This window comes from Sebastes fasciatus, chromosome 12 (genome assembly GCF_043250625.1).
Source record: "Sebastes fasciatus isolate fSebFas1 chromosome 12, fSebFas1.pri, whole genome shotgun sequence".
NCBI classification, from domain to species: domain Eukaryota; kingdom Metazoa; phylum Chordata; class Actinopteri; order Perciformes; family Sebastidae; genus Sebastes; species Sebastes fasciatus.
Window position 1 is genome coordinate 20,421,218 of NC_133806.1, and position 15,800 is coordinate 20,437,017.

Sequence of the window (15,800 nt, forward strand, 5' to 3'; positions counted from 1 at the left end):
TATCATTTTACGCGCGCTCCCGCTGACTCAGCTGCGTGCGTCAGGAGCAAGGCGGTGGTCCAGCTGACATCTGCTTTGTTTCTTCTTTTACCATGGAGATGTGATCTCTGGCGAGACTGCTCCCTAAAAAAAAAGAGGTCCCCGAATTTATCAGATAGATTCAGTGAAGACCAATCAGTTCTGTTTGGAGCCTCTAGGAGGATATTGGGGTTTCCTATTGTGAGGTTTTTCTCTTATCTTGACCACAATTTCACTTTTACAGCCAACCTAAACTGCTTCACACCAAATATGAACTATTATAATTATAACTATCTATTTTAATAACATTATTTTTGCTTTATTTTATGATGTATCTATGCACAAACTTTGTTGTTCAAGACAGTGATTATACTGAACAGTGGTGGAATGTAGCCTAACAAGTACATTTACTCAAGTGGGCTTACTTATGTACTATTTTGTACTTAACTTCTTACTTGTAGGCTACTTTACTTGAGTATTTCCGTTTACTTTCTACTTACTCCACTACATTTTGGAGGCAAATATTGTACTTTTTACTCTCTAGTTTACTCTCTGCTTAAAACTGTCCTGTTTGCTGCTGCTGCCTTTTATTAAACCAGATAATGATCTTATACTGCACTAGAGCTTTTACTCTTGTGTGTTATATTCTATTTTAGCTTCTATCCTAGCTTTATAAATTTGTTTTTAATTTCTAATCTTTAATTTTTTTGATGTTTTTATAACTGTTTTAATTATGTCTTAATGTTCTTTTGCACTTTGAATTGCCCTGTTGCTGAAATGTGCTATACAAATAAAGCTGCCTTGCCTCTAGTTACTTTCCAGATTTAGATTATCAATACAAAATAAAAAAATCAACTAATTATGATTAAATTACGGTAATAACTATAATAATTCTGATACGTATTAAAGGTTATACTACCCAGTAGTATATAAAGTAATTAAAATGAGCCCTACCTTTACCAGCTGCAATATTAAAGTGATGAACACTTATTAATTCATCACTATTTATCTTTCAGTAATATAATATGATTCTGAAATGAGCCATTGAGTACTTTTGGTACTTTAAATATATTTTGATGCTGACAATTTTGTACTTTTATTTAAAGGTGCAGTGTGTAGGATGTGAGGGTATCTAGCGGTGAGGTTGCCAAGCGTGTACAGGAGACCTACGGTGCCCGACAGCTACTGTACAAACATGGCGGCCAGCTCCGTGAAGAGAGGACCCGCTCCGTATGTAGGTATATAAACGGCTCATTCTAAGGTAACAAAAACACAATTCTTATACTAACATTATATTCCTTTTCTGCCAATAGATCCCTCTAAATGTTACACACTGTTCCTTTAAGTGAGATTTTGAATACAGGACTTTTCAAAGACTTGAAACTTAACTTGGACTTGCAAAAAATGAGCATCTCTGCTTTTTAGTTCATTAACTTAATAGCTCATTAACATCAACTTATAGTACGCAGGCAATGATCTACGTATTACATAAAGAGACTTGCTCCTTTTGCTATTTAAACTTGATGATTTGTGATGAGATTTAAAAAATGAATAAATGTGTTGTTCTCGCATGCCTACGGTGAACAAATAAACCAAAAACTTGATGAATTGAAGTAAATTCATATCAAAACATTTGACAATATGAGCCAAGTATACTTAGACTTTTAAGTATACTTGTCGGTATAAGCCAAGTATACTTAAGTATACTTTTCTTAAGTATCGCTGATGAATACATAAAAAGTAAACTGAAAGTATACTCTCTTATTTTAAGTTCAAAAGAAGTATACTAATAGTGAACTTGAATAACCTGCATTCCGGTAAGGGCTGTAACAATATTTTTAGACTGGATTGCGGCTATGTTTCCGTAATTAACATATCTTAATCGTTTTTCCACCACGGGAAGTTATTCTGTTTTGCCAGAAACTGTATGTCCATTGAACCGAATGTCATGTATTCAATCACTTGAGAGAGAAGAGATAAGTAACCTCAGAAGCTGCAATCAGGCTTGTCCACAAGTTGGATGTTGCCCTCTGCTGGCACTTATCGGACACTGCAAAGGTGTAAAAAAAAAAAAAAATGGTTATAAAGTAGTAGGAAGTAGGAGGGAAAAAGTAGGTCTTTTTAGTTGTGAAGTGTAATAGAGGAGTCAAAGCTGCTGTCACAGAGTAAAAGGAAGTCTTGTCTCTGTTCTACACTACTAATCTGTGACTTCAGAGGACTAAAGCTGCCCCTTTCTGGTTCACTGAGTTGCTGCCACTGTCCTGACTTAACCATGATTACATCCCTGGAGACTTACTTTACAGGGAAATCTGTTGACCGCTCATGAGGGTCCCCACCCTAAGCCGCAGGAGCTGGCCCGAGCCGTCAACACGCTTCATGTCAGACCCAAATAGAAGCCACCAGGCAGCTGATGTCATGTGTGGAGGCTGAGCCAGTCAATGTGTTTAGGGACGGAGACTTACTGCACATGTTATTATATGTGGGCTTTCTCCATGAGATCTGTATGTTTCCATTAATCTACTTTACAACACTGTGTGCTTTTGTGCCATTGTTTCATCAGTTTCAATTCATCATCTCCAAGAGAGAGAGCATTCCTATTGGCTGTGCTCCGGCTGGTGGGCGGTGCTTGGTATTTCCTCAAATGATCTCAACATGGCTGCCGGGTCACAAACTTTCTCATTTTACAGCTAAACAGTACACTACAAGATGATTCTGAAAACATTTGAGGTGAGAAATAGGCATTAGAGTAACAGAATATTGATTCATATTTGATCAGCGCTGCATAGTTTGACCGTTTGGTCAGAGTTTGACAGCTGCTCAGAGACGGCAGGCTCCAGCTCGGCTCTGATTGGTTGTTTTCCTCTGGTCTGTGAAATCTTGCAGATGCCATTAGGAGCACCGGAGGACACCGGAGGACACCGGAGGACACCGGAGGACACCGGAGGACACCGGAGGACACCGGAGGACACAGAGGCACATGATTTTTTTCAGATTACCTGTCTCATGCATTACTTTCAGGATATAGTTTTATAAAAATAGCATTTTTTTAATCATATCTGCTCCCACTGCAGCTTTAAATTGTTTTATATATGTCTCTGTAAGACAAAAATCTTTTCACATACCATTATCATTAAATTATCAATGAACTTGTCAGCTATTTTCCTTTGTTTCCATTTGCTTTTCATAGCTCCGTTTTTATGGAAAGGTCATGGCTAAACTGCTGGTTTCTTCTGACACGTCCCTAGCTAATCCTTGCAGTCGCTGAGGAATAAACTGCTTTAGTCTGTGGCCACATCAAGAACATGTACTGTAAAGGACACTGCAGAAGGAGAGGGACGCTTTTAACTAAGCTGCCGTAACTTCTAAGTAGCTCGTAAACTTGGTTTGTGGAATTCTGTAGCATTCAAAACATGGAGATCTGTGTTGCCAGAAGAAACATCCTCTCAAAGGCCGTGCTTTCAGAAATAAAATAGTGCAGCGTCCTGCATGCTTCATAGCAATAAGAGCTATTTTCTGTACATAAATGAGTCCTCGTTAGGCCTCTTTATTCGGTGGTCAAGCAAATGCCTGGTGACTCACAGCGCTGCTTCGTGCCACACCCAGGCAACCAGAATCCACTTAAATCACTCGGGTGTTTTGCGATTGAGTACTCTCATGAATGTGCACCTGTTGTTGATTGCGTATTTCCATGCGGGGGTTACAGAGCGGTGTCACTAGCAGGGAGTTAGCGTCTTGCAGAACGTATTAGTTGATAATATTCTCCTACATTTTACTCCAAACACAAACTGCGGCAACATTCAGGCCGTGCTACAGCTAAAAAAAAAGTTACTGGATAGTCAACTGTGTAAGTACCACATTTGTAGCAGACAGTGCTCCATAACCGGTGATTATGGAGTGTGGCCAGAGTGTGCAACATGCTTTACAGTTTCAACCCACAGAGAGCAGTGTAGCAGCTTTTTTTTTTTTGCCCTTTGTGATTTACTGTTGGCTGACTGTAAATGTCAGGTTTGCTCCTCAACTGCTCTCTGTTCTGCCGAGGCCTCCATGAGCAAGAAACATGTCTACCCATTCATTGTGAAGTCGTTCTGAGTCAGAGCTGGTATAGAGTCAGATAGTGTGACAGCACGGGAGGCAGCTAGAACTGTATATTACACTCCCAGATACTTAGATAGACGCCATGTTAATTTACAGTCCTGCTTACCAAAGCTACGAATTATGGTGCTGAGCACATGTGGCTTCTCGGGCGCACTTGTTTTAGACACCTGCAGAGCAAAACTCCTGTCTGTCAGTTTAATGAAAATTCTGAGGGCATGAAGACAGGATGTTATATTCTTAGATGCTTTCTATCATTTCTATTCTAATGACTCACTAATACTCCCATAAAAAAAAAACAGGCTGTCCTCATACACCATGTGAAACCAGACGTCAACGTTGATTTATTTGTCACGTAACTTCAGTACTTGAGTTATGCCACTCTCTGTGTTATTTTAATCCAAACCGTGATCTTTTCCTAAACCTTAGTAGTTTTATTGCCTAAACCGAACCAAAAAACACCAGACTTTCGCCCAGAAGACCGGTGTTTGTAGCTCGTGTGAAACCAGAAGTTAACGTTGATTTATTTGTCATGTAACTTCCGTTCTTAAGTTACGTCACTTCCGGAGTTATTTTAACCCAAATTGCGATCTTTTCCTAAACCTAAATAAGTCGTTTTATTACCTAAACCTAACCAAGTCGATCTTATATGACGAATAACTTTTCGTAAGAAATCAAACGAACCGTTGTATGAGGATATGTTGAAAAATCACACGGTACACACAGCACATCATATAGTTTGACTTTACTGCCAATTCACATGTGAATTCTTTGATATCTCCGCTGCTCAGCCAGACGCCATGGTGTTCTTGATCCAGGAGATGTAATTGCAAACTTTTGTGTACACCCCGGGCTTTTTTCTCAGAGCGCAGCCGTGCCCCCAAGACACAACTCCCTGTAGTTCTCCGTCACACGTCATGGGACCCCCGGAGTCACCCTGAAGATTAAAAAAAAAGATGATTATCTTATCTGGAGCATCTAGAGGCAGAATGTTTTGTGTTAACAGCAGCCATGATGTCTCTGCATATTACCTGACAGGAGTCCTTCCCTCCCTCCAGATAGCCAGCACAGATCATGTTTTCAGTGATTTGGAAAGGATATGAATTAAAGCACGTGTCATCACTCAGGAGAGGGGCGTCCAGGCACTGCAACTTATGAGGGTACCTCGCTGGGAAAGACAGTAAAAGAGTGTTTTTATGTGCAACAATGGCATTTTTGGATAGTCAGAGAGTTTCTCTGTAACTCACAGCCCTCGTTGCTGGGACGAAGACTCCCCCATCCAGAGATTTGGCACATTGTCCCGTCAATGGCACACTTTGAAGGCAGCATAGCGGGGTGTACGTAGCTGTTCAGAGTGGCAGGTCGACTCAGTTTTATCAGCATGATATCACTGTCCTGTGTGCGGGAGTTGTAGTCAGGGTGGCGGATAAACTTGGCAGACATAATGTGCTGTTCAGTTCCCTCAGGTTCCCAGATGTCATGCTCTCCCAGTCGAACTTCCACATCTGACCTGGAAGAAATAAATCCATCTTTAAGGTGACATTGTGCTCTTGCTGCTTAAAGGAGAAACACACAAAAAATAGATTTTTCAAACACAATATAAATCCATCAGTGTTGCTGCTAAAGTTTTGGTTTACATGCGATTAGCGATCATCTTTCTTACTTTGTTTTGCAGTGTGCAGCAGAAAGCACCCACTCATCAGACAGAAGAGTTCCGCCACAGAAGTTGTACCCAGTGAAGAGAGACACTTGGTGGGGCACAGAGTTTTTTGGACACTCATACCCTCCAACAATCTTGTTATCTTCCTTCAAGGCAGCTGCAGCTGTTAAAATGACAGAAACGTGTATTGACATCTATGTGAGTCATTCGATACCACATAATCAGACTTTATTTTTTACAGCATCTATCAATTCTGTACAATACCTGCCCCTCCAAAGAGAGTCAGAAGAAGGAAAAGCTCCATACTGTCTGTCTGTCTGTCTGTCTGTCTGGCCGGCAGATTAATGTGCCCTCACCCTCTTAGTTTCAGGTATTTTAGTCCTCTTATCTCCTTTTTCTCAAGGTCTTCTATCGTCAGAGGTACACCTCAAACACTAAACATGTGTTACATTTCCCCAGAACACTGAGTTTAATGAACAGTATACAGTAAAAGACAGAAAAACAAACTGGGGGGGAAAACAGCTTGGATGATGAAACATTTTGAATTACAAACACTGGAATTCCCCCTCTGTCAGCATGCTTTGAGTCAGAGTGCTTTTCATTAGCTCTTTGTAAGTTTGAGCTCACATGTGGAATCAGTACATTTTCTATAAAACTATGTCCCTATGGCCATGTTTTTCTTTACAATGGGTCTATTATACAATAACATACTGGATATGAGATGTGCACTGCCTTCAAGTGACCCACAAAGTGATGTTCACACTTGTGGATGTTGAGTAAGTAAAGATGCTCTAGGAGTAAAATTGTGCTACAGCAAATGTGCCATTTTCAACATCTAGAGAACTGAACTAATAGTATTTTACTGTTTTAAATGTTCCACTTACTCATACGAGACAGGTTGTCTGCTTATCAGCAAGCTGCTGCCTGAAAACATACAGTAGCTGTGTTGCAATACGTGATGTTAAACCCTTTCGCATTGCTGAAATAATCTAAACACGGAGAAATATAACAGTCAGAAAATGTGGAACAGTGTCAGCATTTTAAGTTTCCTATATGTTATCAGTGAAGTGTCATTCATTTCTTCATTTAGTCAACTTTTGTTAATTGCAGAGGTGGAAGAAGTACTCAGATCTTTTACTTAAGTAAAAGTAAAAATCGAAAAATACTTCATTACAAGTAAAAGAGTGTTGCTTAAGTAAAAGTACAGAAGTGTTATCAGCAAAATGTAGTGAAAGTATCAAAAATAAAAGTACTCATTATGCATGCAGAACGTGTTGTAATATTATAGAATATTATATTATTCTGTTTTTATCACTAACAAGTACATTTTAATGGTGTAGTTCTTCGTTAATTTAGATTCTTTATATACTACTCGGTAGATTACAGTACTGCATCATATCATAAAAGCAGTAACTAGTAGCTAAAGTGTCAAATAAATGTAGTGCAATAAAAAGTACAATATTTCCCTCTGAGATATAGTGTAGTATAAAGTACCATAAAATGGAAATACTCAAGTACAAGTACCTCAAAATTGAACTTAAGTACAGTACTGGAGTAAATGTACTTAGTTACTTTCCACCACTGGTTAATTGTAACTAACACAGAGTTTTTGTTGACATTGTTATTATCTTTTATACATTTGTGCAAGTTTCTGAGCCATGTACACAATTTAAGTCAAAAGAAAACCTGATTCCCTGTAAAGCAGACGTTTGTATGACGTTTCATTACATTCCTGTTTTGAAATTCAATCTGCTTGGGAAACCAATGCATCTTTTTTTTCTTTTATCTCTCTGGTTTGGGTATGAAATATTCAAAGGAATTCAGCACTCTTCCTGTTTCCGTATCGCCAAACTGCATATCATTGCTGAGTCAATGTCTCAGAATGGAGACGTACTGAGAGGTACGAGGCTCTGTTGCTCATGTATGAGCATAGGTGTTTATCAGTACCAGACAGGAAAACATTTAAATGTGAGGGTACATTTAACCAAACCCTGTGATTATACACTTAAAGTTGAAATATAACGCATTCCCATCCAGCACAGGCAAGTTCCTCCCCCATCATTACTGTGTGGCACACTCATCGTCTCGCTGCCTCATTCCTTTTACAACCTGCGTATCATCGCTTGTATTCTTTGATTGCAATCAAGTGTAACAACTCGGCGCTTTCTGTTGAGAAACTTAGTCTCTTGTAAAGATAAAAACGCCTCAGGTTGCATTTATGGTAACCGTTGTGTTTGTTTACTATTTCGCGAGATTTCACGAGACCTACACTATCGTTACATTTTCATTAAAGTGACACCTTTTTTTGCTTTAACTTATCATTATGAAGTAAATGTTGATTATTATCTCTGCCAGGAGATTATGTTTTCAGTCATGTGTGTGGATCTCTGTGTTTGTATCTCTGTCTGTGCACGGCTAATCTTGCATTTTTCCAGTGGCCACTCACGGTATTGTAGCGAAAAATCACCCATTTTCCCCATAGACCACCATTGTCAAAGAGACATCTGTAAAATTGTTGACAGAACACCTCGAACTGCAAACAAGTTTGATTATGACTCTTTTCTCTTTTGAATTTTTGATCAATGGAGGTTTTATATATATTTTGTATAAATATTTTTATATTTGTAAAACTTCGAGCCAAGAAAAGCGATTAAAAAATCTGTGACATCATCACAATGTAAAGTCTATGGGCCGAGCGGGAACTGCATAACCCGGAAGTAAACCCGGAAGCTAGAACACTTATTTGGCGTATCCGCCAGGCGAGCAGTTCTCATTCGGTCCGGTATCCAGTTCTAATAATACATCCATGGTAGCTCTCCCCAGTTACCAGAGTATCAATGAAAGTTCTTCGCAGTTACTATCCCCAGTAGCGGACATAGCAGACGATGGAGCAACCAAAGTAACTGTGGAAAACAAAATGCAGTGTGTCCTCCTGTGTTGTTTTATCGCTGGGCTCTGAAGAACACAGAAAACGAATCTGTTGTCTTTGCGATAGCGGTGCCAACAATAATTCCACTTGGAAACGCTAGGGAGGGGGAAAGTTGTCTCTAAGTTTTCTAAACACGAGGCTACGTGACATTTCAACGGCATTTATTGGAGAAAACTAACATTGCCAAAATCGTTAAAATGTGCAACAAATGCAAAAAGTCCCTGAGCTAATTGCTTGGAAACATCTTTGATAGTCCCACACATGACACCCAGATGCCTGTTTTAGATGCACATGTGCAAAACAGCATTCAGGATGTGATCAGCTGGATGAATTAAGAAACAATATAAATACTTTGCTGCTATCTAAAACTGCCATTGACCTTAAATAATGACCACAGCTGTTGTTTCCCAGCGTTTGCCACCCTAACCCCTAGTTACAATACATGGAAAGGATCAAAACGTCCATTTATTTCACCATCTGGTGCTCCATTTTTAACCAGTTCCGGTTCCCCTAATACCATTCCACTGTACCTCAAAATACCCTCGGAGAGACAGAGAGAGCACTGTGTCAGAGCTCTTTATGACTTATGCACTGCCAGGCTTGTTTGCTGTCAGACAGAGCCCAGGCTGATTATTCATATCCCTTAGGTCTGCTGAGGGGGACCAGGCGTTGTGGTTGAAAGTAGGGACGAATGTAAGGAAGTGGTTTAGGTTATTGAGGTTCAGCTTTTTTTCCCTGTGTGTGGTGTATTTCATGGAAAAAAACGTCACTCAGCCATAGGGGCGAAAGCTGTTGGCACCGGTTTCGACTTGAAAAACAAAATTCCTGACCTCTCCGCACCCGTGAGACAAGAGTTTGATTTCCAGTCAGCACCGCAACAAGATCAACAAACCTTTGAGGTTTCAGGACGCAGCAGATTCACACTATTTGTGACTTTAAGGCTGGGGGCTAGAAGTTTCAACACAACAGTTAGTTTACCAGCATTTCACAAAAGGGAGTTTTAGAAACGCTCTGAGCTCACAGTGTTTTGCACTCCGCAGCGACGAAAAACACCGGGTGTATTACAGTGACACTGGGAGCAGGAGTATGTCATTAGTACCGCACTGTCCCACACACAGACACAAGCAGACATGCATGTATTTCAGTTGTGCCTTTCAGGTTGCTCCCCCAACCTCCCAGCTGCTGTCGTGAATAATAAACCCCCAAACTCCAACTGCGTATATCACCCTCCACTAAAACCGAATTCCCTTTAAACCTCCACTAGTTGTTTTACACACCCAAATTGGTATTTGTGCGGCACACACATAATTGCATGTTTGGTTGGTAAATCAAGAACTCTGGCAAGCCCTCGGCTCTGAAGGCTTGCCTCAAACTATAGCCTTGGGATAGCTATTAATATCCCCTACAGACACCAGCAAAATGCTCTGCCTTTAAGTTCTGTCACAAGACTGCACAGCAGAAAATTCAAAAAACACATTTAAGCAGAGAAATGAAAAGTGGAGAATGTATTGCTCAAGAGGGTCAAATCCAAATTAAACAAAGTAGTCATACTGTCTAGACTTTGGCTAAAACAGTAATGTCATTTAGTGTTACAAATGGAGCTGAACATATTTAAAGTGAGTGATGAAGAAGGTAACTAGGTCAGCTTATTTCAAACTGTTTCCTGTAGTTAGAATGAATTGTTTTTGGACCTGGTGTAAAATATCTCTCAGGGGGGACGAATATTCAGATGCTGAATATTTATGTATCCCCCCCAAAAAAAGCCAATGATAACAAAGACATGAGTCCTCCTACACACTCAAATAAGGGTGTAGCTCTGAACTCATGCAGAGTGTGTACACAGACACATGTAGTGTCTCTCACTCTTTCACTCTCTCTCTCTCCTTCCTTCCTTCCTCCCCCTCACATCTGGACTATTGGCAGGACATAGTTCCTGTGTGGTGAGTGTGTACATTAGTGGGGGACTCGCTTTTTAGGGTTGGGCAATTTTCTAGCAGCTCACACTGTGTGAATCTGATCAGTTCAAGATATTGAGCCTCATTGTGTTTCACTATGTGAGCAACTGATGTGGTGTAGATGAGATGCTCCTTAGTCCAGGGGTTCTCAACCTTTTCTAACTTGAGGCCCACTTCTGATTGTTAAAAAATCAGAGGACCCCCTTCCCAAATCAATGACAAACTGGGCTATAAATATGTGTTATGCCACTGTCAGGTATAATGACCCAGGGTCATATTGTCTCACCACACGCTTTGGAGCTTTTATATACTGTATGTCTGTAAAGGGGAGACTCGTGGGTACCCATATTACCCATTTTCATTCACATATCTTGAGGTCAGAGGTCAAGGGACCCCTTTGAAAATGGCCATGCCAGTTTTTCCTCTTCAAAATTTAGCATAACTTTGGAGCGTTATTTAGCCTCCTTCCCAAAAAGCAAGCATGGTTGGGACCAATGGATTGCTTAGTTTTTTAGTTTCATATGATTAAATAGTGGCTGTCAGATTTTGAAAAAGTTAATCTAACCATTTGGCAGTACCTCCACGGTTTAGTTATATATATATACAGTAGTTATAGTTTCCTTAGTCTGATTGTTTGAATTGCAGACAATTCACATTTTTTTTACCTCTTTTTTCAGTGGCGTTCTTTCTCTGTTTTTATTTTCCTAAATCTGAATTTTTGTACAATCCAGAGAATAGCAATAAATTGATGTGGGGTTGTTTTGATAAGATATTTACATTTTATTTTCCTTAATCATGTTTTTTTATTGTGCACTCAAGGAATATCAATCAAACTGGTGTTGGTTTATTGATTTTAAGAATGGCTTTTATCTGTTTTTGCTAATGAACTCTATTTTTGGAAAAATACAGATATGTCTATTGAGTCATAGAGTTTTAAGCCAGCTGCGACGGATGGGTTTACATTATAGTTAATGGAACACCTGCAGCAGTAACCCATATCAGCAGCCTCGGTATTTGATCCCCTTGGAATGAGAACGGGCTGATTTGTCGCATATTATTTTTAGGGCTGTCCTCAACCAAAAAGCCAGTCGTTGGGGCAACCAGGGTCAGAGATGCCAGAGGAATCGAGTAAGTCAAAACATGATAAGGGTAAAACGCTGAGCACCAGGGAGGAAGGGCAGAGTTGTGAGGCCTTCACGCAGAGAGCACCTCAATGGTGGAGACCTGACAATTGCTCCTTGATCAAGCTTTAATAAACCTTCCGTGTAAGACATCAACAGCTCATGGGCCTCTTCCATATTGAGTTAACTTGTGTATCAGAAATTCCACCACAACTAACACTCGACATACGACTAACATACGATTTTGTCGACTAATCAATTAGTTGATTTAATCAACAGATCTGTAAAACTAAGTTTCTCCACAACGAATCACACAAAAGCACCTCTTTAAATCTTGTGTTTACCAGAGATGTGCTCATAAGTTTCTTCAAAATAACTCATTCAGCATGAAAAAAGCATAAAAAAGACTAATCAACTAAAGGAAACGACTGATTAGTCAGTAAATCGACTAAGAGGGGACAGCCTTATTATTTATGAATTTATACTGTAAATGTAAATTCTTTAAATTCAACTTCCAATAAATGATGTGCCAACGAGTTTGCCTCTGTGACAGATGTTGGCCAAGTGCTTTTCAACATCTGTTTCCTGCTGAAAACATTTGCTTATCGAGGTACCATGCAAGGATGTCAAACTGAGTCACGTAAACCTAAAAATAATTCATCTTGCACCGGTATTCTTGTCTCAACGTCAGCGTGTTTGCACGTGAAAAGTGAAGAAACACAGATTACTGCACTGAGGAGGAAACAGTCCATTCATCATGTTTTGCAATTTTCCACATGCAATTCTAAGGAGAAAAAAAAAAGAAGCATTAACTCACAACCATGTCATACAGATGTACAAATGTGTGGGTAGTGGGGCAGAAAAACTGAGAGTAAAGAGGAACCATGTGGGAGGAAATATGACCATGAAGTCAATCTCAGATGTAACTTTTCTTCCCCACTGAAAGGTAGGGCTGTACTCTGGGGACGTGAGATTGATTTTCAGTGTCTCCAGCCAACACTCCCCCATGTCCATGCCTCCATCCTTTAAACAACAACAACTGTTCATTGCACGAACCTGCAGTCAGTCAGTTCCTTTAAATCTTCTGCTTTGCCCTGTTATTTGTTCAGAAGTTTTTTAACTCTTCTAATTATTCAGCTAATCTGTAGGTCCATGTTATTGCAAGGTCTTGGGATAGATTTCAGTTTTCGGGACTCTGAGATCTTGACTGGGATATATCTAGAGCACAAAAGCAGCAGCAGGAATGTGCCAGGCACACTTTAAAAGATGAAATTGCTTAGATTTACAGCTCCGATTTGCTTCAGGGTGGATACATGAATTCCCTTTTGTTTCAAGGTTGCAATCAGGTCTGCGGTTGTTTGCCAGTCCCGTTCTGTAGTGATGCCTACACTTATGCACCTTTACTGTAAATGTCAGATGTTTCAGGAATGCGTGGTTCAGTGTAATGAGTGACCAAAAATATCCAATCCCAAGAAGTTCCACTTTTAACTTTAGGCACCATGCAACATTTTTATTTCAATTACAGAAAATGACTACGCTGTAAAAGTATGGAAAAGCCTGTTGTATATTTACTGTTTGAGTACTCATTCATTTAGGAGTAAAGGGTTTCCAAAATTCAAAGAAATTCGATTAATAGTGCAAAATAGGATTTTTTAACATTTAGATCTGTGGCCAATACTAACCCAAATTCCAATAATGTGTTAGAAAAAGATGAATTCTTACTCCAGATCTGTTTTGTTTGCAGGTTTGAATCTACAGAAGCACCGCAGTCATGTGTCCAGCTTCAAGTGGACAGTGGCACAGAGGGTGTAGCCTGCTATTTGACAAAACTGCACGGCAACCCTAAATTATCAACAGATGCTGATCTTGTGCTGCTGGGTGAAGAGAGGAGACATTAAAAATATGATGTCGATTCACCCAGTCAACACAGAGCAATCACACGTAACCTCAAGCAAACGTGAGGTCAACCCACATAGAGGAAAAACACATTACGCAGCAGGATGGATCACTGATGGTGCACATGAGAAGTCACAGCTCCACTCTTTCTCAGGTAGTCATCTTCCACAACCCCACAATTTATGTATTTACTTGTTTGGTTACTTGGTGTTTTCACTTTTGGAGTTTCCCAAAGGACAAAGGCTCTATCGTTTGGCTTTTGAAGAAGACATGTCTTGGCAAGTTTTTACGTCAGACTTCAGAGCAGCACCTTTACAGATAAGAGCTGCTATTGAGACAGCATGTATCACTATAAAGTGAATGTCTGTATATTATATACACATATACTACATCTTCATGCTGTAGGGGATAGCGGTGTCGGTCGGGACACTCTTATATTGACATCAAATATCCTTCCATTACTCACAGACTACTTGAACAGTGAGGAAAATAATTTGATCCCTGAACAGATACAGGTGTATGCTAACAATTTATTAAGTTATTTAGAGCCAAACCAAGCGTGAAAGGTAACATTTTATTAAATGTACAAGGTGTGCATTTTCCCAAAATTCTGCCTCCCCAGAATGGTTGGGTCACCTTGTTCTTGGCTAAAAATTGAAAAAATTGCAGTCTAAATTTGAACGCCTTATATTTACAATATCACTTGTTCACACATTTCTTTGAGAAAAATAAAACATTTGTAAAATGATTATATTTTCATAAATTACTGAGATATGGAGCCACTTGAGTAAACATTCACTCAGTGGGTCTTATTCAATTAGGAAAAGCCTTTGTCTTGTTTTTGTCTGCTTTTTGTTGATTAGTAACAAGGTAGGAACTATAAACAATATTGTCCCACCCGCCCCCGGGTTAGAGCAGACATACTTTGGACTCCCATTCTAGCTACCAACAAAACTTCAGACAGCTCTCACCAGCATCAACTGATAGGCCAGAAAATAAGCTTTCCAACAATATGTTTTTTGTATGTGGCATAACTAGCAACAGTACTGTAGAGGAAAAATAACAAAAGTTCCAAAAATGGACTTACTTTTCAAACTTTTCAAATAAAATAAAATAATTTTCAAAACTGTGAATAAAATCCGCACTTTAAGGTTAAACTTGCAGTAGGCACAATGTTTTTGGCATAATTGGGCAAAAATTCTATAATACCCTTTGTAATTAAGGTGCTGTGATAGAAAACTAGACTTCTGCACCTCCTCATGGCTCTGTTTTCAGGCTTTAAAAAATCTAGTTTGTAACAGGAGACTTTGGCCAATCACAGGTCATTTCAGAGAGAGAGTGTTCCTATTGGCTGGTTATTCAACGGAGGCAGCTGTCAATCACTCGCAAACTCCGATCAAACGGTCTAACTAAGCACCGCTGATCAAATATGAATCAATATTCTGTTGCTGTAATGCCTATTTCTCAATTTTTTTCCCCGAAACATCTTGTAGGGTACTGTTTAGCTGTAAAATGAGAAAGTTTGCTCCGGCTGGTGGGTGGTGCTTGGTATTTCCTCAACTGATCTCAACATGGCTGCCGGGTCACAAACTTTCTCATTTTACAGCTAAACAGTACACTTCAAGATGTTTCTGAATACATTTTACGCGACAAATAGGCATTACAGTAACAGAATATTGATTCATAGTTGATCAGCGCTGCCTAGTTTGACTGTTTGATCGGAGTTTGCGAGTGATTGACAGTTGCCTCCGTTGAATAACCAGCCAAAGGAACGCTCTCTCTGAAATGACCTGTGATTGGCTAAAGTCTCCCGTTACAAACTGGATTTTTGAAAGCCTGAAAACAGAGCCATGAGGAGGTGCAGAAGTCTATTTTTCTCTCAGAGCACCTTTATTATTATTTTTGCGAGTGATTGACAGCTGCTCAGAGACGGCAAGGCTCCAGATCAGCTCTTATTGGTTGTTTTACTCCATTATGCCATTATAGGAGCACCGGAGGACAAATGATTTCTTTCAGATTATCTGTCTCGTGCACTACTGTCAGGATATAGTGACCATTTAAAAGAAAAAGAAAAACTTTCATTAACCACGTTTGCTCCAATTCTACCTATTGCAGCTTTAAAGTGAAGA

General features: G+C 39.6%; 1 protein-coding gene and 1 long non-coding RNA gene across 3 annotated transcripts; one reads left to right on the top strand and one right to left on the bottom strand.

Moving 5' to 3' along the window:
• The first annotated feature begins 87 nt into the window (after positions 1-87).
• On the top strand, positions 88-3,587 carry LOC141779312 (uncharacterized). Of its 2 annotated transcripts, XR_012596254.1 has the most exons (4): positions 88-219; positions 1,125-1,279; positions 2,579-2,745; positions 2,902-2,937. It is a non-coding gene; the product is annotated as an uncharacterized LOC141779312 (long non-coding RNA). The 2 variants fall into 2 exon arrangements; XR_012596253.1 differs by having other exon boundaries at positions 2,579-3,587.
• A 1,253-nt stretch (positions 3,588-4,840) lies between these two features.
• Positions 4,841-6,265, bottom strand: LOC141779304 (trypsin-3-like). The gene is made up of 5 exons (XM_074654060.1): positions 6,035-6,265; positions 5,774-5,933; positions 5,358-5,620; positions 5,142-5,278; positions 4,841-5,047 (listed from the first exon to the last, which is right to left on the bottom strand). The coding sequence occupies exons 1-5, from the start codon at positions 6,072-6,074 to the stop codon at positions 4,898-4,900; spliced, it is 750 nt and encodes a 249-aa protein (XP_074510161.1). The 5' UTR covers positions 6,075-6,265; the 3' UTR covers positions 4,841-4,897.
• Between the last annotated feature and the right edge of the window lie 9,535 nt (positions 6,266-15,800).